Below are 27,794 nucleotides of genomic sequence, written 5' to 3'. Positions count from 1 at the left end.
AGCAAATAGTAATTACATCTAACAAGGATAAAGGCTAAATTTATATGACATTCATAAAAGAGTTGGAAGAACTATAGATTATAAGCAATATGTGTAAAAGATTCAGGGCATTCTGAAGAGTGAGTGAGGGTTTCTTTTGTAAAAAGGGCAGAACAAGAACACAGAATTATAGTGGATCCTCTAGTTACGACCAACCTGACATACCAACAGCTTAGGTTATGGCTGGAAGTTTAGTTTTAACTTATGAACAAAGTCTTGAGTTATGACCTGAATGCCAGTCACTTGTACTTCTAGATGTTCTCAGATACAGATTTAACCCTTAAAGAGTTCTGGAAGGAGCATTACAACATCCTTTCCTGTGTGGGGTTAACTGAGAAATCCTGGGCCAATGTCTCTCTAAGGACACTGAGATCTGCCTGTATACAAGAGAGAGACTTTGAAGCCTGTGTAGAGGAGCCTGGGTCTTCAAATGACTGATGTGAGTTACAACCAGCCCTTGGGAACAAATTGAATTCATAAGTCCATTGTATCAAAGAAGGAATTCCATGTATTGTGCAGCTTCTAAGTGCCAGTAGTGTATTCTGCCAGTTGCTGTACACATGTCATCAATTTAAGCTTCACAATAGTAATGTAGAAGTCCTCTCTTCCTCCTTTCACAGAGAGGAACCCAGGCGTCAGCATGGTTACATAATTTTCAACATCATAAATTGTGGGGACACGAATTAAACTCAGATTGTGTGTGTGACATCCTCCAACAACAACAAAAAAGTATGTAATATGTTGTATATTTTTCTGGGAGACATTTTCTGGAGGGCCAGAAAATATCACTGATCAGATTCACAAAGGAGTTTATAACCCTCCAAAACATAACTTCTGTATTATGGTATCTTAAGGTGAGCAGTGCAGGTCGGGGAAATTGGAAGTGGAAGAGCCCTGTTTTTGTATTTTCTTTATCAACTTTTTCAGGTAATAGTAGCAAGTAAAATGGGGCGGGGGTTTCTTCACAGTTGGTTTGTTGGAGAAAGGAGTATAGTGTACTGAATAAGAGTACAGAGTACCGATGTTGGAATAAAATTGCTTATGCTCTAATTCTACCACTTACTTACTCACTTCCCTCAGATACTACACCTAATTGCAGTCTCGATTCCCTCATCTGTACAACTGGAATAGTAATTGTACCTACCTCGTGATATGAGCATTAAATTAATAAGTATGTGTAAATTGCTTATCATAGATAGTGGTTCTTTGCAGAGATATTTTCACCTCCCAGAGGATATCGGAGTATATTGAAAGACATTGTTTGTTATTTTGTTATCACATTGGGGGGGGGTACCAGGGATTGAACTCAGAACCTCGCACTTGCCAGGCAGATACTGTGCCTCTGAGCTAAATCCCTGGCCCTGTTATCACAATTTAGAGAAGGAGTGCTACTGGCATCTTGTGGATAAAGGCCAGAGACACTGCTGAACATTTTACAGTGCACATGACTGCCTCCCACAACAAAACATTATCTGACTCAAAATGTCAGTGGTGTTGAGGTCAAGAAGCACAATGGCTACATATACAATTGAATAAATATTGGCTATTATTTTGTATTAATATCTAAGAAAAACATGGAAGAATAAGGGATATTATGATACACTCTTAAACACTCAAAAAAGTAAAAATTTTAGTGTCAGATAAGAAATGACTTTATTAATAGTCAGAACATTAGTTCATGTGGAGAAACCTAAAGGATGTGAATTTTTGATAAATGAATATGAAACCATATCTGAGGCTATAAGTTTTGCTTTGTAAGCAGTTTTACAATTTTATTCTATCTAGTGTTGCTATACTTACAGAGGTATCTTTTAAAGCATTTTTTATCATATTTAAAGGTAAATGGTTGAGAGTGTAGTCTTTGACATTATTCTGACTTGTGTTCAAATCCCAGTTCTGTCTTGTACAAACCATGTAACTTAATAGATACATAACTTCTCTAGCCCTCAGTTTCTTTAGTGATATTAATCTGCTTTTTAAAATTACTATAAACTTATTAAATTAGGTAAGGGATATAAAATACTTAGCATAGTGCTTCATCTTAATGAGTATTCAGTAAATGATAACTACTCATATTATCTTCATTGTTGTCATCATCCTTGTCTCTGTCACTCCAGTCCATACAGGTGAAGTGGTAAAAACTGAGGGAGTCAACTAAGCAGGAGATTGCTAGTAAAGTAACCCTGATCAGGCTATCTAAATTTACATGTGGATTTCACCAATTCTATAAAATCATCTTCACTTCCTGGCTACTCTACAAAGTCTCTTTTCTAGTTTGATGTCTACCAGCATGCACTGTCATCATCCCTAACCCTTTTGGGGATATACTGGATATTTTACACTACTCTTTTTCTCGATAGTTAAATTATGTTGATTTTTCACAAATCCCCTTTAAAGATGGGTGGGTGGGTGGATGGATGGATGGATAGATAGATAAATTTGAACAGGAAAACCCATATTCTTTTAACTTACTGTGTTTTCAGCCTCTAACTTATGTCATAATCGCCTTTCAAAACTCTAGTTTAGTTAGGGGGTAAACAAAATCTGAGGTTGTGTGGGAAATAATAATGTGTAGTTTGGGTCTGTGTGTAGAAAGAGGAACTGATTTTTGTTTCTAGAAACTAATTTATAGTAATTTCCGTTTGTTTACACTTGAACAACAAAGGTCTTAATATCCTTTTATTGTGTTCTTTTAAAAATAATTGCCCAAAAAGTAATCTAAGGAGTGTGTCTTAATTTTGAAGAAAGATGAATTTCTCACCTTTCTAAAATATTGAGAGAAACCAGTGGAAATCTCATTTTAAAATATCAGAGATCTCTTCAATAAACTTTTGATTTGCAGGATAGTCCTCATCCTCCGTAGAGCTGTGTGAAAGGGGAGAAGGCGAGTAAGGGGCGTGCAAGGAAAACTCAGCCGCTTTGGCAAACTGGCAAATGCTTTCTGTTTTGCTAAGCACCTGCTTTTTTGTTTTCAGACTGTGCAAACCATCTTTATATTCTCCTTACTCACTGCCAGCCATTTTGGAGTTTAAAAAGCTTTTAAAACAAAATCTGGTTAGGAATTTTTCACAGTAAGCTAGGATTCCATAACACTCTAAAAACCTGGGCTTTTGGGTTGGGGATTTAGCTTAGTGGTTCTGCCACCTGCCTCACAAGTGCAAGGTCCCAAGTTCAATTCCTGGTACCAAAAAATAAAAAATTTCAAACCTGGACTTTTGATTCTGATGGCTTCACTACTGAATTCTACAAGACATTTAGAGAAGAACTATTGCCATTACTCTTTAAACTCATCAATGAAATTGAAAGGGAAGCAATACTTCCAAATTCATTCCTGGAAGCAATTGTTACTTTGATTCCAAAACCAGGGAAAGACCCAAACAAAAAGAGCACTATAGGCCAGTCTCCCTAATGAACATAGATGCAAAAATCCTCAACAAGATACTGGCAGACAGAATACAGAGGGTCATCAAGAAGATCATACATTCAGACCAAGTCAGATTTATCCCACGGATACAAGGATGGTTCAACATATGTAAATCAGTAAATGTAATACACTGTATTAACAGAGTCAAGGACAAAAACCATATGATCATCTCAATAGATGCAGAAAAAGCGTTTGACAAAATCCAACACCCATTCATGATTAAAAAAAACTCTACAAAAAATTGGAATGGAAGGTCTTTATCTCAACCTGATTGAGGCTATCTGTGAAAAACCAACAGCCAGCATCATACTAAATGGTCAAAAACTGAAAACTTTCACATTAAAATCAGAAACAAGACAAGGATGCCTACTATCATCACTCCTGTTCAATATAGTTTTGGAAACATTAGCCACAACAATCAGAAAAGAGAAAGGAATAAAAGGAATAAAGATAGGAAAGGAAGAAATTAAACTTTCATTATTTGCTGATGATATGATACTTTACATAGAAGACCCAAAACACTCTGCCAAAAGACTTTTAGACCTAATTGACAGATTCAGTAGAGTAGCTGGATACAAGTCAGTACTCAAAAAACAATAGCCTTCTTGTACACAAATAACAGACTCACTGAGAGAGAAATTAAGGAAACAATTCCTTTTACAATAGCATCCAAAAAAATGAAATATCTAGGAATCAGTCTAACAAAGGAAGCAAAAGACCTGTACACTGAAAACTACAACACTCTGAAAAAAGAGATCAAAGAGGATATAAGAAAATGGAAAGACATCCCTTGTTCCTGGGTAGGAAGAACTAACATAGTGAAAACAGCCATACTTCCAAAACTACTATACAGATTCAATGCAATCCTGATTGAAATCCCAACAGTATATTTCACATAACTAGAGAAAACAATCCAAAAATTTATTTGAAACCAGAAGAGACCCAGAATAGCAAAAGCAATTCTAGGCAACAGAGACGTGGCTGGGGTTATCACAATCCCCAACTTGAAATTATACTACAAAGCTACTGTGATTAAAAAAAAAAAAGCGTGGTACTGGCAAAGAAACAGACCTGAGGATCAGTGGAATAGATTAAAAGATGCAGAAACAACTCCAGACATACTCAGCCACCTCATCTTTGACAAAGGAGCCAACCACCCTCACTGGAGGAAAGATAACCTCTTTAATAAATGGTGTTGGAAAAACTGGATTCCAACCTGCCAAAGATTAAAACTAAACCCATGTCTATCACCATACATTAAACTAAGATCAAAGTGGATTAAAGATCTAAATATTACCGAAAAAATCTAAATTTATTAAAACAAGCACCAACCTTGCTGGGAGATAAGTTAGGTGGAACTCTTGAAGACTTTGGCATAGGAAACGACTTTATGAACAAAACCTCAGTAGCATGGGAACTAGCACAAAGAATCAACAGCAGGGATCTCATCTCATTAAAAAGCTTCTGCACTGCAAGAGAAACCACGAACAGAGCTAAGAGACTACCTACAATGTGGGAAAAAAATTTTAGCAGCTGTACCTTAGACAAAAGTCTACTATCTAGATTATATAAAGAACTGAAAAAAATCAGATCCCCCAAATTTAAAGACCCAATTCAAAAATGGGAATCTGAAATAAATAGACATTTCTCAGACAAAGAAGTAAAGGCAGCAAATAAACATGAAAAAATGTTCACCATCACTGGTCATTCAAGAGATGCAGATGAGAACAAAACTGAGATTCCACCTCACCCCAGAAAGAATGGCTGCTATCAAGAAATCAACCAATAACAAATGTTGGTGGGGTTGTGGGGAGAAAGGAACCTTTCTCCATTGTTGGTGGGAGTGCAGACTGGTGCAACCACTGTGGAAATCAGTATGGAGATATCTCAAAGAACTAGGACTAGAGGTCCTATTTGACCCAGCTATTCCTCTGCTGGGTATCTTCCCAGAAGAATTAAAAGAATCATACCACAGTGACATATGTGCACCCATATTTATAGCAGCACAGTTTGTAATAGCTAAAGCTTGGAAACAGCTTAAATGCCCATCAACTGGAAACTGGATAAAGAAAATGTGGTTTTTTAATAAAATGGAGTACTACTCAGCCATAAAGAACGAGAAATTAGAGACATAAGTAAATGGATGCATATTGAGGCCATACTCTTAAGTGAAATAAATAGGACACATATTGTAAATAAGGATTATAATGATTAAAATGAATAATTGATAATTGGAAATAGGAAGAAAACATCTAAAAGGGTAGGGGAAGTGGGTGGGGAAGGGGAAAGGAAAGGGAACAGGAAAAACTATAAGAAAAGGAAAAAATTGAAACAAAGTCTTTGTAAATAGGGAAGGTTGGAGGGAATGAAGGGAGGACAGGGAATGGGGAAAAAATAAGAACCAAGATACATCATGTATAGGTACAAGTACCCAATGATAAATGTAAATGTATTATATACCTAAAATGTACCAATAAAAGAATATAAGGGAAAAAAACTGGGCTTTTATGATCCCCCCCTTTTTTTTTAGGATTTCCCTTTTAATCCTCAAGAGAATAGTTACTTTTTAATGTAGATGCATTGTGTTCTGGTATCCATTTAAAATGGTTTTTTTCCCTTCCTAATTACTTATTCTCAGACATAAAAACTTAAATTGCCTAAACAGGCCATAGATATTGCACACATAGTGATTGAATGTAAATGAAGAGTTATATATCCCTTCTCATTTAAAAAAAAAAGCCTTGCGAAACTTAATTGAAAGGTCCTAACTTTTTCTAAGCTTAGTTACTGTCTATGCAAGTTTTTTTGTCAATAAAAATGTATTTGGTATTTACAAAGTACTTATTGGGTAACAGATACTATGCTAGGCATTTTGTCTACTTTTTTTTTTTTTTTTTTGGTATCAGGAATTGAACTTGGGACCTTGCGCTTGCAAGGCAGTCGCCAGAACCACTGAGCTAAATCCCCGGCCCCTATTTTGTCTACATTAATGAAAAACTCTCCACAGACTTTTGAGGTATATGTATTATTGTCCTCATAGATGTTGAAATAATTTTTGAACAAGTTGAAAATGTTGTCCAGAGTCACACTTGAAACTGGAGATTTGAATTCTGGTTTCTCTGGTTCTTCACTGCTTTTCAAAGACGTTGTCACATCCAAGCGATGATTCGGTATGTGATAGAAAGTTCCTGCATAAGGAGTCAGAATGGTGTATTTGAGTTGGTTAGAAGTGAGTATATTATTTTGATTTGTGAAGTTCCTGGCCTTCTTCTGGCCTTTGATAGTCTATGGACATTTTAGTTTCTTCTTGTCATTGAGGAGTAATTGGCACTCTGTCTTCTGCATTTTTCAAACTTCTTAAAAATGCTTTTACTGGAAAAACAGCAAAGAAACATACGAAAAAATGTTCGACATCACTTGGTCATTCGAGAGATGCAGATGAAAACAACACTGAGATTCTACCTCACCCCAGAAAGAATGGCTGCTATCAAGAAATCAACCAATAACAAATGCTGGCGGGGGTGTGGAGAGAAAGGAACCCTTCTCCATTGTTGGTGGGAGTGCAGACTGGTGCAACCACTGTGGAAATCAGTATGGAGATATCTCAAAGAACTAGGACTAGAGGTCCCATTTGACCCAGTTATTCTCCTGCTGAGTATTTTCCCAAAAGAATTAAAAGAATCATACCACAGAGATATATGTGCACCCATATTTATAGCAGCACAGTTTGTAATAGCTAAAGCTTGGAAACAGCCCAAGTGCCCATCAACTAAAAACTGGATAAAGAAGATGTGGTTTTTTTATAAAATGGAGTACTACTCAGCCATAAAGAATGAGAAACTAGAGACATTTATAAGTAAATGGATGCATATTGAGGCCATACTCTTAAGTGAAAGACATAGGACACACATGTGTAAATACTGAAGTTTCTCTAGTGTGAGAAACTCGAGAGTGTAAATAAGGATTAAAAGGTTTAATAACTAATAATTGATACTTTGAAATAGGAAAAAGGTCCAAAGGGGTAGGGGTGGTGGGAGGAGATGGGGAAAGGAAAGAATGGAAAGGAAAAATTATGAGAAAAGAAAAAAAAATGGAAATGAAGTCTATGTAAATGGGAAGGGTGGAGGGGGTGAAGGGCGCACAGGTAATGGGGAAAAAATAAGAACTAAGGTACATCATGTACAGGTACAAACACCCAATGATAAATGTAAATTTATTGTATACCTAAAATGTACATAAAAGAATTTAAGAAAAAAAAATGCTTTTACTGGGGCCAAGAATGGAGCTCAGTGGTGCCATACCTGCCTGGAAAGCACAAGGTCTTGAGTTCAATACCCGGTACCCGGGGCGTGGCGGGGGGGGGGGGGAGAGTGCTTTTACTTTTAAAAGAAAGAAAAGGAACAAAGTATGACCTATTTCTAAAAATTTATTCCAGCTAATTTTTTAGTGTATATGTCTGTCTATTACTTACTCCCTTTAATGATCTCCCTTTAGAGATTATAGTCAGAATCAAATGGCTATTTGATAATGTTCTTTTAGGCCTTTTACACTGCCTATACTGTGGTCTGTGTAAACCAACCCCACAGAGGGAGTACATAGAACTTCATTTTAAATTATTTAAAAGTACAGTGTTAATAGGTACAACCCATATTTACATTTCACTTTTTTAGAGCAAAATTTCAGAAGTATCTAGACCTAGAAATCAACATTATGATAGCCTTAGATCTCTTTGGCCTACAAAGTTAAGTACTAAAGAGGAAAAATCAGGGTTTGTTTTTTTTTCTTTTGTTTTGTTTTTTGGGTTTTTGTTTTCTTCTTACTGGCTTTTTGATTGTTTAGGTTATTGGTAAGATGTGAACATTTCTAAAATATTTAAGTTTAAAAGTTTCCTTTAAGCTCAGGGAAAGAAAGAGAAAATTCTACTTTCTATGCTGTACAATAAAATTTGTGGAACTTTTTTCCAAATAATGACATAAACTGAAAATACAAATGGGCTTAATAAATCCATGCATTAAACATTCTCCAACTATTTAAGGAAACAAATATCTGAGCTACCTCTCTACATTTTGAAGTTAATGATTAGTGGGGTATAGTTCATTGGCACATTAAGAGGGGACAATAATGACGAGATGAGCCATTGAACTGATGCATTTTATTTTTATGTAATTAACATAGACATATATAATTAACCTTGGACTTTTATCTAGTTCAAAGAAAGACAGCCATAATTGTCACAATTTTGCCATCTTAGCATTTCTTTTCAATTCCCAGCCCTGACTACTTTTCTTCAGTAATACAGCTGAAGTGGTTAGGGGGTTCCTGTTCCACATTCTGTATTTGCTTTTGGAACTATGGATTTAGAGTCATTTGATACATACTTAATTGAACTCTTGTAAGCCGATGAACTCCCCCAAAGAATTGTATATGAGGATGGAGGGCATTCTCAGTTTAGGAATGTAGACAATAGAAATATCTAACTGAATAAATAAAGAACTAGGAAAGTTAAAAATAAAATAAATGTCCATGAAACTCATGGTGTGGGGTCACAGGATGATAAAGCCTCTTCTGTCTGACTCTGATCAGTGACACACTATAAGTAGACAAATCTTAAGCAGCACTTTTTCCATAGGGCACCTCCCACTTAAAAGACTCCCTGTTGTCTACCTCAGACCAGCACTCTTAGGCTTTTGTGGTCTTGCATTGTCTAACTTTACCTACTCCAGTTTTGGTTCCCACAGCCCTCTTCTATCATTTTGATTCTCACTATCTTAAGCTTGAATTATATTTTTCTCCCTCCTGCCCCAAGCCGCTGCCCTGATCAATATTCAATGTTCTATTCAAGCATCTGCATTTGCAGTTCTTAGTATTTGGGTCATATCCGTTAAAATTTAGTTAAATGGTAATTATACTAGCACTCATTTATTGTTTATTATGTGTCAAACACTATAATGATAAACTTTTTACAACCATTATATCTTGTAAGCCTCAAAATAATCTAAGATGGTGGTATGAACCCCAGTTTTACAGTAAAGCAATTCAAGTAAGAATACATAGGTAGGAAGTGGCATGCATAAAATTTGACCTTAGATCTGTCTAGCTCTAAGTCCATTAAATGTTGAAGTGTAATTCTGATCTTGCTTCTTAAGCATTTTATGTTACGTGTCCTTGTTAGCAAAGTTTGAGGAAAGGAACAATGTCTGTATATATCTTGTATATGTCATTACAATAGGATAGTGCTAGATCATCAACTGTTTTCATTTTGAGTGACTGCATATGGATCAAGTAGGTGAGATGGTCAGATTTTAAGGCCAAAAAGAGAGAAATTTTATTCTGATTCTAGACATTTTTCTGAATTAGGTATAGTTAATTAGAATAGTGTCTCCTTAGGAGACAGTGGATTGGAATCAGTGTCCAGTTTTTAAGAACTGCAAATTGACGCAAGGACCCAAGTTTGATCCCTGGGACCAAAAAAAAAAAAAAAAAGAACTGCAAATTGGAAAAGGCTTTTATAGTAGCTACAGCAGTGTTACTTGAGGCTAGATAAGTGTTTTTTTTTTCTTTGAATATAGAAATACTTATAATTACAAATACATTTAATTGACTACTATATGCTAAACAATGGGACACAGTATTGACTACAAAGAAAAGTAATACTATCACATACTGGTAGAAAACACAAAGCCAACAGGTTCAGTCTTTGTTTATTAATATAGTTAGCCCCATAAATGATATGCAGAACATTGGAGACATCTAATGAAATCTTAGGGAAGTGAGGAGAAGATTCCTTAAGGATATTTGAGGTTTCTTTTAGTGTCATTCACTTCTGTATAGCATAAACACGTAAGAAAGGAGTGGACATTTCATATTGGTGCAGAAAGAGACCAGAAAAGCTTAGCTTCACGTTTTTTACTTTCCCATTCAAGATTGAAAATCTGTCAGTTCAGTTCATATTACTTACCAAATTAAAAAGATTAACAGCAGAATGAATATTTAATCTTTTCTAAGGAGATAATTATTAAAACAAATAAGCTTTCCCAACCCATCTCAGTTGGCTCCAAGAACCAAGAACCACTTTTCTCACTCTGGCAGGGGCTTATTTTCCATATATTGAATGAATTAGCACCTGATAGAAAGTTTAATTTGGATTTAGTAGATTAAATGCCAGTGAATACATATTTTTTCTTTGTAGCTAGGAAAGCAGCATTGTCAAATAGTAAGAACTTTAAACAGAAAATTGAAGAAGTTATTTTACTGTGTAAAGCCAAATTTTTGGAGATGTTTTAATGTTACATATGATTTTCCCCACTTAAAATATGAAGTTAGCCGGGGATTTAGCTCAGTGGTTTCGCTGCCTGATGCGCAAGCAAAAGGGCCTGAGTTCGATCCCCAGTACCAGTAAAAAAGAGAAAATATAGTGAATGACCGTCCTTAACCAAAGGAGGGTAATCTGAGTAATTAAAGATTTAAAATAAAATATTATGAGTAAGATGAAAGAGAATAGAGAAAGTAAATGTTATTTTTCTTGGTTGCTAATTGAGAATATTATTATATAAAATCAACTACAGTTTGGGAGAAGTTGATGATTTCAGCAAACATGAGCATTTAATATTAAAAAGAGGTAAAAACAAGTTATGAAATATGCCAGGGCTTCCTACATGTATATACATATGTTATAGAATATTATTATTTATTAAGGTAAAAGTACCCTCTAAATAATTTGTGAAGATGAAATAAACTTACTTCATGAACTGTTTGAAAAAGATATCTCCCACAAATTCTTGTTATGAATCATAACAAGCTGATTCCAAAAGAGAGGGAAAAAAGAGAAATGAAGTGCTACAGAATATAATTTTTTTTTCTTTTTAGAGTAGATTGTCATCGTGAAGTAAAGATGAAATGCAGCAAATCTGTTTGTGTCTTGAAAACATAAGCATTGTTCATCATGCATAATTAAACAAAGTTGAACTTTTGTAGGTATGAAACAAGCAAGCCACAGCTATTACAGGAAATGGAGGAAATTAATAATAAAAGGCAATACATTACCTCATAAATATATTCTTACCATGAGATTAGAAGATGAAAGCATTAAGCAAACACCCTGATTAATTTAACAACTTTATCCTGGAATTGGAGTACAGATACTTAAGAATTCATTTGTACATAAACAAAATAAGCAACTTACTACCATAAAATAAGATTTAAAAAGCAGTTTTTGTAGATATCTGAAATATTTTTTAAGGTGGATTATAACCAAGCAAAACATGTTTGAGGGGAGTTTTTCCTAAATAGTCAAATTTCTATATCTTTCTTAAAATACAGTGCATACTAAGAAACAGAATTGGGTATTTTGCCTTACATCCAGTAAACTTGACTTTTGTAATTTAAGTGATACTGTGAGCTATGATTTTTAAAAGACTGTATGACACTAGGAATATTAGAACAAAACATACTTTCTTAATTCTCCGTATTAAGTTTAATCTTGATTAAAAATCTTTAAATACCTTCTTGGTACATAAAATAATTTATTGAAACATGTTTTTTAATAAATTTAGGATATTTAGAAAGTACAAATAGCCTAAGAATAGTTTTCTTGAACAGCATTTATTTTTATGTTGTGTGGACATTTGTGTATCATTTTATTATTTTTCCTGTCAGCTAGTTGGTAAAAAGTCCACAATTTGCCAAAATGGTTAATAGGACACAAATCTAGACATTTCATGTGATGTACCATGTAAATGTAAACCTTTGTAGTTACATGTTTTTGTAGCAAGAGAATTGTTTTAAAAGGCATGTAATTTATTAGCTATTGGTAGCTTCTTTATTGCCTTGCCGCACTGCAGTAATAAATAAAAGAAAGTGAACTGATTTTACAAATGGCACACAAGGTGCACATTTTGTGGGGAAAAAGTCTTTTTTTAAAGAATTGGCATTAAATCCTTTTTTTGTGATGACAAAGAGGCTAAGAGTGCAAACTGTATTTTCTGTTTATCGAAAACGTCTTTTTTTCTCCGGGGCATTTTTTCCTATGATCATCAAGGGATTTCAAAAGCAATAAAGTGTGGAATCATTGTTCGACTTGAACAGTATTAAAACTTAGGTTTTAATTTCAGTGAAGTAATAAGATTTGAACCTGTCTCACATTACAGCACTGTAAGGCATTTAGCAATTGTATTTTAAAGGAGGTTTTTAAAATGCAGCTCACTTGTAAGCTAACTGTCTGTCAGTAATTAATAGTTTTTCTTCAGCATAGGCTGTTGTGATCAAACCAAGAAGTATCTGGGTTTTAGCAACACATTATGATAACTGTGAGTCTTTATTCTTAATTAGTCTAAATATTTTATAATTTTCAGTTCTCTGAAAAAGAGAGTGATTTAAAACTACAATTCGTCTCTGGACTTTAAAAAATATGAAGGTACATGCACATGTACATTTCAGTAAGTTTTACACCCAGCAAGATTACATGTCAGTTGACTCATTCATTAACCAAGTATTTTATCCTTTAATATCATTTCCTAATTTTTAGGCATCACAATATTTGTATATGTAAAAAATATTGCCAGATAAGGTACTATATGTAAAGCTAAACCCAGATTGAGAATCTGGATTCTTCTGTACTCATTGTTGAAACTTATCTTTACATCTCAAAAATAGGTTTAAAATATGAGCATTTCTATTAGATCATGTGGCAACATACTGCCTGATGAAAGATTGTATTTACCATTTTGAATTGCTATTGAAAATAATTGCCTCTACAAAAGGAAACATCTGTATGATAGTGCATGGTTAAAGCTGCCATCAATTTTTAACATTTGAGGGTTGAGCTATGACCTTTTATGATGACTGTGAACAGTAACTGCCTCCATTAGCCATAAGTTTTGTTTCTTTATTTTAGCAGATGCCTTTGACTGTAAATATTAGAGAATCTAAAATAAATCAACATATTATCCTAAGGATACAAAATGTAAGAGCTATTTGTGGTTGGGAACCTTTGACAGATCGTTTGGATGAAGCAGATGATTGCCTGCCTAGCGTATCTGGTCTCCATTGCTATGCCTGCAGGCAGTTTAGTGCTATGGTTGTATATTGATGTCAGGGTTAGTACTGAGTGGCTAGCAGTGACAGATGTCTATAATTACAGGCAGTGCTTCCAGTATTTCTGAAAAGCCAGCCTATATTGAACAATTATCTTATTTCTGCCTTGCCAAAGAGCATGTTCCAATTGCTAGTATTAGCAATGGTGGCTATAGAGCTTCATCTGCTGCCTTGGGACAAATGTGGGAAAAGCACTTGGTAATAAAGCATAAATGTAAAATATATTTTCAGCATTTAAATTAGTTAAGTTCAATGTTTTCTTAATTTTTATTTTCCCATAGTGTTTCTGTTGAAGGAGTCTTGAAATACAAAAGCCCATTTGGCATACTTATTGGGATTTTACTTTCCCCTAGGCCCGAGTAGCTCCCCAGCATCAGTATCCCTTGGTTTACTGAATAGACATGTTTAACCAAGTTGGCTTTTAAACAAGTTTTCTCAATGTGAATTATATTTTCTGATGGGTTCCCATAACAAAATTGGAAATGCATTTTCATGGAAAATTTCTCACACCCAGTAAGTTTGGTTGGAAACTTTTAAGGGGAAAAATTATACAATAATAGAAAATGTTGAAATGTGAGAAACACCTTAGTACACTAATGGCTTTACATTTACTGAGAATTGCAGTTCTTAAGGTTGTTTTTTTTTCTTTCACCCCACCTTACCCACTTCTTTTAGCCTTTTGGCCACTTAACTGTCCTTTATCATCTCCAAGTTTTTATGGCCACTTTCTTCCATGCTTCCTCTTGGTCCATTTTACTGACTCCTTAGAAATGTTTTCACATTTAATCGTACAAATATGCAATTGTCTTTTATCTGACCATTTGAATTTATGAGACATGAACTATAATGCTAACTTGCCAGGAGGTACAGCTGCCTAACATACTCTTCAACTTTCTTAAGTTTAAGGCATTGGGTATTACAATATCTATGCTGTAATCTTGAAATTCCTTTTTTGTTCCAGGTAACATAAAATGATAAATATCTATGAAACATTTGCAAATGTAGTTTATCTTCAATCTTAATCCAATCTATATTGGATTTCTACTTTCTATTTAACTACTTTGCTGAGTTATTTATTACTTTTTCTTGTTTAGTTTTCTCAACAGTCTCCTATTTAGCAGGTTTGATTATCTTCATTTTACAGAATTTCAGAACACTTAAAAACTTGTTCAATGGCAGAACTTGAAAGTCATCCTACTTTATATCCAGTTTGCTTTCTACTATATCATAGTGCCTATGTATGTATGTATGTATTTAGACATGAGTTCAGGCATGTTCAGTTTCAGAGTGTGATGACTGATAGTACCAACATTATAAATTTCATCCCCATGTTAGCTGTTATTTCCCAAGTAAAAAGAACTCTTTTCTACTACACAGATGGGACTTCTAGTCCTAGGTAGTCCTAGTCACAAGAGAACTAAGCTAGATCTAGATATTTGATATAATCTGTCCTACAATGGAGAAGTGACTCAGCCCACAATCAGAGATCAGTAATGTTGTATTTCTATATAGAAGGCAGCCCTTTTCTGTTCTTACTATGAAAGAATGCTCCTTAGTGGCCCATCTCTCTCTTTCTCTCTCTCACACACACACACGCGCACACACACACACACGCACGCACACACGCGCGCAAATATTTTAATAATTTAAAACTAGTGATGATGTTCTGTAACCTATTGTCTGCATTAATTTAGTTTCTCAGCTCATTGATCTGAATTGGAAAAATGATAATGTATTGGACATGGCATTGTAAATCATCTACTTACCCAGTGAGTTGAAAACTTACCAGAAATATGTGAAGTAGGGACTTATGATAACTCAAAAAATAAGGATTAGGGCTTCAGAATTGGAAACCTAAGTGATACAAATGAGCCCTTGAGATAAACATCACCAGGTACCACAACCCATTGTTTTCTTCCTTCTTTCCCATTGATTTTCTTGATCCTACTTCTGTTTCTTTGGAATGCTCAAATACTAGACCCATTATATAAGGTTAGGAGTTATCCTACCTTTCGTTAGTGCTCTCTCTCCTCTAACCATTCTTTTTTAACCATTACTAAAGCTCTTTACATATGAATTTAGAAAATATATCTATTTTCCAGCATCTAATTCAAATAAAGTAGAAAAAAGGGGACTGTCGTCTTGCCACATGCCAGTAATAGCAATAGCTCACACTTAGAGAAATTTTACTGTGAGCCAGGGCTGTGCTACATAATCATCCTTTTTAAAATTTTATAAATTAGGTCCTACTGTCATCCTCAGTTTAGGAAGCTGAGTTTTAAAGAGTAATCAATGTATTCAAAATCAAAACAGTAAGTAGCAGAATCCCACTAGTCTTGGGCTTCAGAATCTATCCCCAAATACCTTATAGACTGCCTCCTGATTAATGATATATTTTTTTATTTGGCTAGTCTTTCTGTCATACAGGTAAGTAAATTGAGTCTGTGAGAGACTAACTGGAGTTACAGAATTAACTCATTAAATAAAGCTATTTATTGAATGATTGTTATCTACCACACACTGTGCCAAGCTAACAAGTGGCAGAGTGTCACTCAAAACTTCGTGTGCATTACACTACACATTACATTCTGTATTTCCTCCTAGCTGAAGTTACCTTAAATATATACTCAATAAATTTGCGCCTTTCTGTCTTCTTAATAAGAGAAGAATATGCTTCCTGAGTACAGTATTCCTCTTATTATCTTGGTCCACCTCTTGGGCTTTTGCATACATTTTAGCAAATTTTCAACATAGAAGACCAAAATGGAAACAAGATTTAGCCTATTGCTGCAAATATTGCTTCCTCTGAGTTAAAGCCAGATATTAATATTTGAAGTAGTTAATGGGCCATTAGAAGGTGAACTCTGTTTCACTGCATTTGGGGTAAGTTAAAGTTTTCATTAACTAAACTAGTGTGAAAGAGAAATTAAATGTTAGAAAGGAACAGTTTTTAGTAAAATTTAAGAATATAATGAAAATAGTAGATCTGACAGTAATAAAATATAAATGTTATTGACACCCATTTTTCATTCCTTGAGCCATTTCATCTCTTCTCTTCATGTGACATTTTTCTTCTCAGAGGGATAGAGTTGAGTATCCTTCGGAGGAAGATACAGAAGTTGTTTTAGATATAGAAAACGGTATGATTTCAGAGTGGCAATGTGGAAACAAAAAGAATTAATAGGAAGCATGCATGATTAAAATAAAGATGCTAAAAATACAATTGGGAATCTGGTAATGACCTTAACATGTCCACCACAGCAATAGTTTGCTGTGCCTTTACAGAGGGTTTGGTTGAGTGTGTATGTACAAGAATTAAGTGATGAAAGACTAAACATGATTTACTTACCTTCTGAATGACTGAAAAAATGAGTTTGTTTATGAAAGATGCATTTTTGCCCATCAGAAGATGACTTGGCCTACTTGTTATTGGTTCCCCTTGCCACACCTGTATAATGAAAGTGTCTTATGGAAAACAACAGTATTGAGGCATTCTTAAAAATAATCCTGCCAAATATTGTTTATGATTTGTTCTTTTTTAGAGATAGCCTTTAGTAATTGATCTCTTAAATTATTCTATTGAAGCAAACCTATTGTAATCCATATAAGTGTATCTAGAGTTGTATAGAACTTCACTATTCCTCTGCTCACAGGCTCTAGAATAAAATCAAAGACCCAAGAATATTTTAAGTGATAGCCAAGTAAATCTTGAGCTACTTTCTCCTTGTATGTGAGATTGGGAAGGCCTTTTGCTTTTCTCTTATCCCTGGCACCAGGTGGTAGGTCTTTAAATTCTGTGCTTTTTAGGTTGTACGCCTGAGGAGTGATGTATCCAGAGTTCCAGAGAAGGCTTGGAAAATAGCTAAGGTGAGTTGAGTTACTGGTTATGGTGGTGAAGCACCAGTCTTTATGCTTGTCTCACTACAGCCCCAGATTCTTGTTACTAAAACAGGCACATGCACAGTGATAAGTGTAGGGTGCACTGTCTTGATTCCTTTTTTTATATACTAGATAGTCCTACAGTGTGCATGTTTTACAGCCAAATGTTCAAAAGCTTATAAGCAGTATTAACTGCACAAACTCTAGTATGATTGTATCATGTGAAAAGCATCCACAGTTTCTTGTTTATAACATTTCTGAGTGGCCAATTCTAACCAGTTACTCATACCTGAAAGGGTAAAGTTTTATATAGCTACATTGACTAGCATCTGTTATTGATGCTGTCAAGAACACATGTGTCCCTTATGCCAGAAAATGTTTCTCACTGACACTTTTAAGTGGTATGGGGTATTAGAGTAAGCAGAATATTTTATTGCCTATTCCCCGCCTCTGCCATCACCCTCTTACATACCTCACCTAGTGTCAGCTATTTTATTCTAAAATCTAATCATATTGTCTTATAAATTTTCTATTACAAAGAATTATAAATGCCCCTTCAGACCCTGGTCTCAAAAGAGAGTCAAGCCTTTTTCCCATAGTCTTGTGCCATAGCCACAGTACTTTCCTTTTGAATGGGCTTGGGAAGATAATATATATACTGAAGGCTAAACTATGGCTTTATCCACAGAAGACTAGTTTAACAGAAGCTTGGCCCAAGATACAGAGTGAGTTGGCAGCCAGCAGGAGCAGAGCTGTGTCAAGACAAATGTACACTCTCCATCTTCTCTAGTTGGCTTTCAGCTGGTTGCACCACGGGAGTCTTTCTGTGGGCTGTATATCCTGTGACCAATAACTGGTGCACTCGACCCGGGTCCTTCTTGGCTAGTGAAGGCCTGTCGGGAGGCATTAGGTTCATGCTGGTGAAGATTCTTAGTCATTGGCTCCCTGAAGGAAAATGAGGCAAACAGCCAGCTTCTGTTGAACAGGTGGTAGTTAGACCTTAGATCTGGCTGGAGGTGGGAAGGAAAGAATCTCCAAAATTACCAGTCTTCCTGGTTTTTGCACTACACCTATATTTCCCTTTCTAATTAATGATTGTTCAGAAACTAATCCAGAAATATCTCTGACAGCATCTGGAGCCTTCTAACTTTTCCACCTTCCTTAGTCTGGATTTGGGCCCAAGTCAGGAATGGAAACCCCACTGGGGTGCAAGCAAAAGAGGAAACATGTTCTTAGCCATGCATCAGTGGAGGCCCCTACTGGGAGAGGGGATTATCACAAGCAGCAGGCAGCCCTGCACCCCAGCCTGCTGAGTTCGTGCTTTGTGCCACAGGATGTGGAGCGAAGGAAATGTGAGGCCAAACTGGATGCTCCAAGTTTTCTTATACAATAGCTTATTCAAGGAGATTAGGAATGCCTCTTAAGAGATTTGTTAGGTATATGTCCCCTTAGCAAGATGGCCACCACAGATGGTGGGCTCAGATATTCTAATTGATACGAAAATTTAACTTACTTATTTTATGCTTCCATAACCAGCTTTTCTTTATCAGATGCCATTCTATATTCTACTGAATATGGCAAGCAGATCCCTTGCCTTTTACCACTTAGTTTCTAATATAAATTATGGTTTTAAAATTAAATTCTGATAAAAGATTTGTCTATCTTATTTCAGTTCTGTTTAGTGATGTTATTTTAAGTGATATGGAAAAATTAGGTAAGATTAATATGAAACTATTCATGATTGTTGTTTGTGTATTTAATATGCAGCAATGATGTTTGTACTATTCTTTTGATGTGGTTGTAAGTTACTTGTGATATTCATGTTTTATTCAGCTTCATATGTTAATGAAAGAGTTCAGTGTCTTCCAAACAGTTTAGATCCAAGTCATTAAGTTCTCCCATTTCCTTCTTACACCCCTCCTTCTCCCTCTGCTACTTACATTTTTATTTTGATGGGTCTTCTATATAAAACGTACTGAATTGACCTCGATGGTCCTTGAAACCCAAGATGAAAATACAAAAATTGCTTTCTTACTCGTAAGTGCTTTCAGGTTCTGTTTTGAAATTTTCTTACTAAAGAATAAAAATTTTTTCATTATAATGTAACCTTTCCAGTGACAGGTTTGTTTTACCAAATGATAACCAGTTTAAAACCTTAATTGGTAAGTCATTGCAGTAAGCTGAAACAATACTTTAAAATTCACAGTAATTTGAGGTATTTGTGATACCAGTTTTTGTATTATTTGGTGTGAGTTTTTGAGCAGAAATTGGCTCAGGGAAAATACATATCTATGGCAGAATGTTGCTGATTTCAACAGTATTCCTAATTTTCTGTATTGAGCCTGCTTACAGTATTCTAAAGCTCTTTGAGAAGTTATAACATCTTAAACATTTACAGAAGGCCTAAGGGTATTAACTTACTGCAATTTTCTAAAAATTCATTATCCAAAATCTTAATTCATTATAACAGCTATTATGAAAGCCTATAGAATCAGTGTTTTCGCTTATTTTCTTATTTGCACAGAATAAGAGATTCATTGTTCTTTTTAATTTGTTTCATGGGGTGCTTTTGAGTACATTTCATAGAGAGCTGTTATTGAATTTCTGTGACTGTCATTATATATCCATACAACCTTTAGGAACTAATATTCTGGGTTTCCCAGTTCTGTAATCTACTTCAGCTTTAAGGATTGACATAATTAGTTTCTTCCAAGTTATAACCAGAATGTTAGAGATAGTGCTGCAGATACCCAAGACCAAGGATTAAGTCTGGAAAAAGAAAGCAATTTTAAAATTAACACAATACATGCTTTCATTCTTTATTAAGTTAAAATTGCAACTCAGAATCTTGTTGTTATTTGTATGTTTATTTCCTTGTCTGGTTTTCTTATCTGGTTTCCTTTGAAAACCATACGTAAGATCATTGACGCTATCTACAAATACAGAGGCAATACTTGTCATTTGATTAGTTCAAAAGTTAGAAAATGTATTTGGAACACTGAAACATTATGTATATATCCAAATGCTCTTCTAAAATTTAAAAGAACCTTTGCAATATAATAAATAGAAATAAAACAAAAAAATGAAAACACTTTCTTTAGGATCCATGTTTTTCTTAAGTCTATAATAATGACAATTTCTTATATTTATAACAGTTTCCTATATTTAAAGAACTAGACAGAGGTGGGTGACTGATTAAAGTGGGTAATTTTTCTAGCTTCTAAGGCAATAACTATTTAGAATTAGAAAGGATTTAGATTTTTATCATGAAATTTTGAAGAAGTTGCTTTATGCCTTTAACAATTGCAATTCCCCACACATATATAAAGATTTCAGAGTTATTAATGTAAATTTCAAGGTTTTATTTGTTTTGGTGATTATATCTATGCTGTGTGAAAATCTCCAGAAAAATCACCTTCTTACCAGTTATTTTTTATGTGAAGAGCCTTCTCTTGAAAAGATATTAGCTGATAATTTTAGCACCAGCTGTGCACAAAGTCCGTCAAAGAGGATAGCAAAGAAAGTAACTACTAAATGCCAAGCTCTGAGTTAGGGGTCATTGTTTAATATTCCCCAAAACACATAAAGTAGGTATTTATTATTATTATTACCATCATCATCATCATTTTTTTTTTACAGATTAGAACCCAAGATTCAGAGACTTTCAGTAACATTTACTTGGTGGCAGATCCAGAATTCAAATCTAGTTATCTTTGGGACCAAAATCTATACTCTTTCACCTTTGTTAAGTTTATCAAACAGTGTTCTAAGTACTGTGGAAACAGATACTTCTGCCCTCCAGGAACAAATGCTTGAAACAGTGGAGGAAACATTTTTTACTTGGAAAATTAATACAACAAGGTCATAGTCTATTCAATTCCAACAACAAGCTTGCAACAATTGATGTGCTAAAGAAAAATTTAAAGAAAGTTCTTGCTGAATCTGCAGTGAGAGCATTTCCAAAAATATAATAAATATATATTATAGCATTAAAACCCCACCTTTTTAAATAACAGATTTACCAGTGTTCACTTTCAATGAATAGAATTTTAAATATATTTTTATAAGAAAAAAAGTTCTCTGTAAAAACAAAACAAGAAAAGCATAGCTTTATAGATTGTTTTCCTTTGGTTAAAAATATTACAAATGAAATTGGCCAAAGTATATACTTTAACATTATTTTTATTCATTTAACATTAAATAATATGCATGGTTGAGATAAAAGAGTATTATCTCTGTTCACAAGAAGAGTAATAAAGAAATGCAGATATACTAAAAGAGAGGGAAAGAAGGGGGAAGAACTGAAGAGAAACAGGCAAAAACTTGGTTACAATGGGTTCATCTCTGACTATGTGAAATATATAACCAAAGGAATAATAATTTATTTACCTAATGTCATCTATTGTCCACCCTTCTCTGAAGAATGACTAATGGTTTAGTCTCATACTTCTTAGATTTTTTTTGTTCAGTTTTTATTATGGTGAGATTATCTTAATAGATTCTGAAATTAAAGATTACGAATCTGTGAACTGAGAGTGAGTTTTTTGAGTCCCTATCCCAACTCCTATGTGCTTCCTTAAAAAATGGTTACTGTGATGTGGTTTTTTGCTTTATATGATAAAAGCATTTTTGGTGAAGTAATAAAAGATGAAGAAGAGTATTAAAAACTGTGTTTTGTTAGAATTGTTTTCTCTAGAAAATTTTCTTTGACTTGTGCTTTATGATGAACAATTCTGTGGATATTTCCTCACCAAACACATTACTTCCCACCTTCAAATTTTCTTTATCTATTGTATAATTAAATTCCAAATGTTAGGAGACATTTTCATATCATCTGCATGTTCACTGAAGGATAAGGTGCCTAGGAAAATGTGAGTCTTTTAAAAGAAATGCTGTAATCATACATTGATTTTAAATGACTCTGTCACGGGAGAAAACAAATCAGATTGTTGCTCTTAATGAGCTTTTCAATTTGCTATTCAGTAGATCAGATAAGTGGATTTAAGAGGTAATGATCCTGTTTAGTACTCAAGCTTGACTGTCAGATCCTAGTAGTGGAGAGAAATCCCCAAGGACAAAAGCGTTGACACAGTTCTAGATGGGATAATGGGAATCAAAGCTAATGGATGATAAAAGGAATGGTGGGAGTTACAAGGATAATTGTGGATTAAAGCACTGCCATGTGTCAATGTTGTCTGTTTTTTAAAGTATATTACTGGTTCAAATATGGTGCTTTAAGAAACTGTTTTGACAGCAAAGCACAACAGACCTGCCTGCCTAGCTTCCCCCCCTCTCTTTAGTGCCAGGGTCACAACAGAAAAATTTCTCCTGGTAGGAACCATCAATTTTAAAAGAAACATTTTTTAAGAAAATGTTTTAAATGTTAAAAATCACATTTTAATTATTTTATTTTTATTACTCAATATGGCATAGTTAAAATGAATTGGAATTAATTCTGAGTTTTGCCATAAAGCGTAGCATTTATAGTCTGAAAATATAAAGTTTGGTTTTACAAAAGTATATTATAGTCATCAGGTGCTACAAAACAATTAACCAGCAGATAACAGAGATTACAAAATAATATAAGCCAGTTGAGATACCGACATGGTCATTTCCAAAAATCAATACATGAAAAATGGTTTATTTTATAATTTATGGTTAATTTTATTTACCTGTAAAGATGATCCTATATGTACCTTTAGGAGAATTTGTGCTTTGAGTTGTTGTAGGGCTAGTTTAAAACATATCCATTTATGTTTTCATCTTTGTTAAATGAAAATGCCTTTAAAATCCAGTCCGAGTTAAGGACACAATTTGTAGCTATGGAAAAGAGCAAAGTGGGCAGAGGAAGAGAGCAGTTGGGTATCAGGTCCCCAGTACTGTCTGATTTTATAAACTAGGCTTATTTGAAAGACCTCATTTGACAAGAACAAAGTTTAAAGATAACCATAGTAATCAATTACTAGATATTCACAGGTTAAAATAAGCTGTTCTTTGTAACTGCTTTTCTTTTTCTTGTGTAATTTATGATTCTCATCTTTTGTCTATAGAATCCAGTATGTGCGTAATAGGAAAAATCCTTCATTTTTCATTGGTCAATACTCACATTATCATACAATCCTACTGAATCCAGGCCATGATTTTCACTGTTTACACTATTAAACACACAAGTAGTAGTAACTTGACAAATACCATCTTAGATGTTGGAACACAAAGAATAATGCACAATATCACCCATCAACGAGCTCCCAGTGTAGTGGGGGGACAGACAACCAAATAATTACAGTCTGAAAAGCACCGTGATAGAAGGGGGAGGGGTCAGACATTACGGGAACATAGAAGAGGATGCAGCACACACTGCCTGAGAAAGCTCAGTAGGCCTCAGGAGATGGCTAAGAGGGAATCAAGGCAAGAGGAGGAAGAAAGACTGATTCGGGTGAAATGAGGGCTATATGAGCACTTTAGAGATCTGAGATTGCATGGTAAGTCTCAGTGTTCCCTTAGTATTTCATTATGGCTTGAAATTGAGGGAAAAGGTTGGGGGAAAGTTGTGAAGGACTTTGTGTGCCATAAATCATACCAATATCACCTTTTCCAAGGGTCCCAATTCTAGTACGCCTATCCCTGAGAGGTTTTACATCATAGTGAACTAAAGACACTTCTCTTTCTACATGTTATTCTTCCACTGAGCCCACCTTGTGCTTAAGGGTTTCTGATCATTGAAGATTCATGGTAACTGAGTTCTCTTTCCCAATCTCCACTTTTGCCCCAAACTCCTTAGGAGCCACAGTGATCACTTCACTCTTTCAAGAGATGAAGACCTACTGTCATGGGCAGTTACAGATAATCATTGAAATGCTTTTTTGTAAGGCTCAGTAGTTTACAGAAGTGGCAACGGAAAGTTGAATGTCAGTCTTTCTCTCTTTTCCTAGCTTCTCTTCACCATTCTGCCCCTCTTTCCATCTCCCTCTACTATCTCCTTTTCTCCCTTCCTCTCCCTCCTATTCACTCTACCGACCTGAAGAAGAGCCTTCCAGACATAGGACTCATGTTGAAAGCTGGAACACAAGCTTCTAATTCAAATGGTGTTTAAATCTGGGGATAGGGGAAGAGGGGTGGGAAAGGAGAAATTAAAAAGATCAAGATTTGATGGGTTTATGTATGATTTCCTCCCCCAAAAAATATATTTATTATGTATCACAAACATATACTAGTAAAAAATTCAAAGAAAAATCCAGATAAGAAATTTTTGCAAGGAACAGCTTCCCTCTTCTGTATGACCCTGTAACTCTGAGGGATGTCTTATAATTTTTACCTTACCATTGTGACTTCTGACAGTATATCAGGTTGGTATTGAAATATGAACAGGAATAAGCAAATCAGAAGAAGGTGAGAGAGCACAATTATGTGAAATCACAGAAGAGAAATCCCTTACAGCTGGTGTCTGGCAGGAAGAACCTGGAATCACACCAGAGCATCGGAGTAGAGGTGTCATCCCACCTCTCAGCATTGCCAGGCTGTTAGGGAATATTTCATTGGTTGCTGGTGGCATTTTCCCACTTGAAATGGGATATATGTTTTTAAGTCTAATGAGGCTTGGGTTGAGACTGAAATAGTCTGCACCCCAAACTCTGCAACCAACAATCCCTAATTGGAAGCTTACTGGATTCCCAGGGCTTGATGTTTTCAACAGAGAATCCCAGAGCTTGGGATTTCAGTTTCAGCATTGAAAATAAGACCTACCTCTATATTTGGGGGAAACTTTATTAGGAGATATGTGAGGAGAATTTCTATAAATTCCTTAACTTATCTTGAATTTTAGATCCTTATTTTTGTAACTGCCTTACATTAGCTTGAATTAGTTGGCATTGTATTGAAATCTGGAATATAAAGAAAAACCTTCATGGACTCTTTTGTTAAGGAACTCTTTTTGCACAAGTAGGTTACCACCGTGGGGGGTGGGGGATATGTGGTATGATGGGAATTAAAATGGGTATGTGAGTATGTTTGTGTATGTTTACATTTCAGATCAGGAGGAGTACCTCCTGGAAGGAAAAGTTAATAAATTTTAAAATGATAAGAAAAATTGTTTTTAATCTTTCATTTATTCCCTGTGCTCCCTGTTTTGGTATAGATGTAATAATGCTTTAAATCTTAATTTGTTCAATTTGAATAATGTTTTGAGAATATATGTTAATAATAAAGATTTTAACAATAAAAATTTTCTCATGCAGGTATATGCCCGTATGTCAGAAATCTTAGGAATAACAGATGACAACCATGTTCTGGAAACATTCATGACAAAAATGTGAGTTTCTGCATTGGTTTTTAATTTTTCTTCTGTTGTTTTAAATCTAATCCTCTTAGTATATTAAAATTTTTTTACAAATATTAATTTTTAACAGAATTTTTAGACTTTGCTTTAATTCTTAGGATGTTAACATTTTTTTATATTGAAACTTAATTTCACATATTTAAAACTAGACATCCAAAGAACATTTTAATTTATCAGAAAATCCATACACTTGTAGTATGCAGTATCAGAACATGGTTTTACAAGATTTATAGATGTTAACTCTTCAGTTCAGTTAGGCAGCCTTTTTTTAATTAAAAAGAAAATGCTTAATTTCAGAGACCAACAGAAGAGTTTGTGCAAAGTGGAATCACTTTGAGAGAGGTCTCATCGCCTCGAGACAGGACATTTGTTGTTTCAACAGGAACCTGTGACTATCAGAGACATATTCATGGGAATAAGACTCATGTCCTTAAATTATACGTACAATACTAGCAGAATTAACTGGTTTTTAGTCATAGATAAAACTTTGTATGTTTAGCCTAAGTTTGCATTTGGAAACAAGCTCTATTTATTTAATAGATAGCACCGTCTTGCTTGCAGAAAACAAAGCTAGATAAAAATCATGAGAAATGAGCTTTGGAGTCACAATTTGATGATTCCTTTTTGGCAATAACTATACCCTGCTATTTGACTTCTTCTGTAACTCTTGCTTTTACTCCCTGATGTGTTTATTTTGGTTACAAACTTAATATTTCTTCTGTGAAACACTTAATCTTTTTAATTTACAAAACTAGGTTATAGAATTATACACCATTTGGAAAGCAGTGTTCATTGTAATTGTATAAAATTTCGAGTGTTAGAAAAAAAATGTTCCACTGGAATTTCAACCTGCTTTTATTTTATGATTTAAGTCATCTGACTTATGTAACCATATATGTATTTCTGTCATACTCCCTATACAACCAAGTATCTTATTATTTAAAACTTTTCTTTTATATTTAGTGTTACAAACCTTAAATACTGGGGAAGATGTGAGCCTGTAATTTCAAGGACTCTTCAGTTCCTAAATGATCTTTCTGTTGGATATCCTTTTCACTATATATCTGATACTTTATATTAACAACCTAACAAGTACATTATTCTGTTATCTAGCTTTTCCCTTGCTTAAAATTTTAAGGATTTTTTTAAATAAGTCTTTTAATTTAGGCTTATCTATAAATGCTTATTTTTGAAAGATCCATAACAGGTTTTGAAAGATTATAACAGCTGTGTACTATGAAGCATTTAGTCAGAGTCATAACTGAATTTATATGGATATGTAGATTATTAACTACTTTGTTAGTACTCCCCCAGGTTAATAGATGGTTACATAAGAAAATATGCAACTACATGTGTTAGTCCATGGTTTTTCTTAATTGTCAGAAATTCTTCTTCTAAAAGAAAGCAAGTAATTTTAAGGAGGTCTAAATATTCTAAAAATATTATGTTATAAAAACTGAATTCCCAAGAGCAAATACAGTGTCCACCAAAAGTGTGTACACACTTCCGGAGAAGAAAAATTTATATTAATATTTTAATACTGAATTTATTGAGAAATCATGAGCTAATACAAGTTACCTTTGGCCTCTACAATCACAAGAGGTGCTCAAAGTGGTGGCCATGAGCTTCCAGACATTTATTACTGCGCTTGGGTAACCTTGGTCATTAAGATTGCTGCATATGAATTTTCCATTTCTTCTCTAAGGGCCAGGAGTGTAGTGGGTCTTCTGCGATATACGACATCCTCTAGGGTCCCCCATATGAGGGTAACACCATCTGTTGAAAAAACATCATACTATTTTTCTTTTCCTCAAGTGTGCATACATTTTTTTGGCGGACTCCATATATCTCTAATAGTCTCTAGTTGAAAATAACATGATTTTCATTAATTGAGAAGCATAAAGAAATAATAGGGGGAAAATGATGGGCTTTTTGACAACTTTGATTATTGGGATGACCAAATCAACATCTTATCTACTCTAAAACAAGATTTCATGTTCCACGTTAGCAAATTTTTTAACTCTA

General features: G+C 34.5%; 1 protein-coding gene across 4 annotated transcripts in view; it reads left to right on the top strand.

The window, feature by feature from the left end:
- Ranbp17 (RAN binding protein 17) overlaps positions 1-27,794 on the top strand; it is a 348,452-nt gene that overhangs the window by 204,178 nt on the left and 116,480 nt on the right. For 2 of the 4 annotated variants that reach the window (XM_013078434.3, XM_021239677.2), the window contains 3 exons: positions 17,363-17,422; positions 25,669-25,742; positions 26,733-26,813. In XM_013078434.3, coding sequence (XP_012933888.2) covers positions 17,363-17,422; positions 25,669-25,742; positions 26,733-26,813 — 215 coding nt within the window. The remainder of the gene's footprint in view (positions 1-17,362; positions 17,423-25,668; positions 25,743-26,732; positions 26,814-27,794) is intronic. The other 2 variants (XM_004836388.4, XM_087194854.1) reach the window with 1 other exon arrangement.

The sequence above is a fragment of the Heterocephalus glaber genome, unplaced genomic scaffold (genome assembly GCF_053883595.1).
Source record: "Heterocephalus glaber isolate CG9 unplaced genomic scaffold, H.glaber_assembly_v1.0 deba00001606, whole genome shotgun sequence".
In the NCBI taxonomy this organism is placed as follows: Eukaryota; Metazoa; Chordata; class Mammalia; order Rodentia; family Bathyergidae; genus Heterocephalus; species Heterocephalus glaber.
The sequence above is the reverse complement of the archived record's forward strand: the minus strand, read 5'-3'. Positions and strand labels throughout refer to the sequence as shown.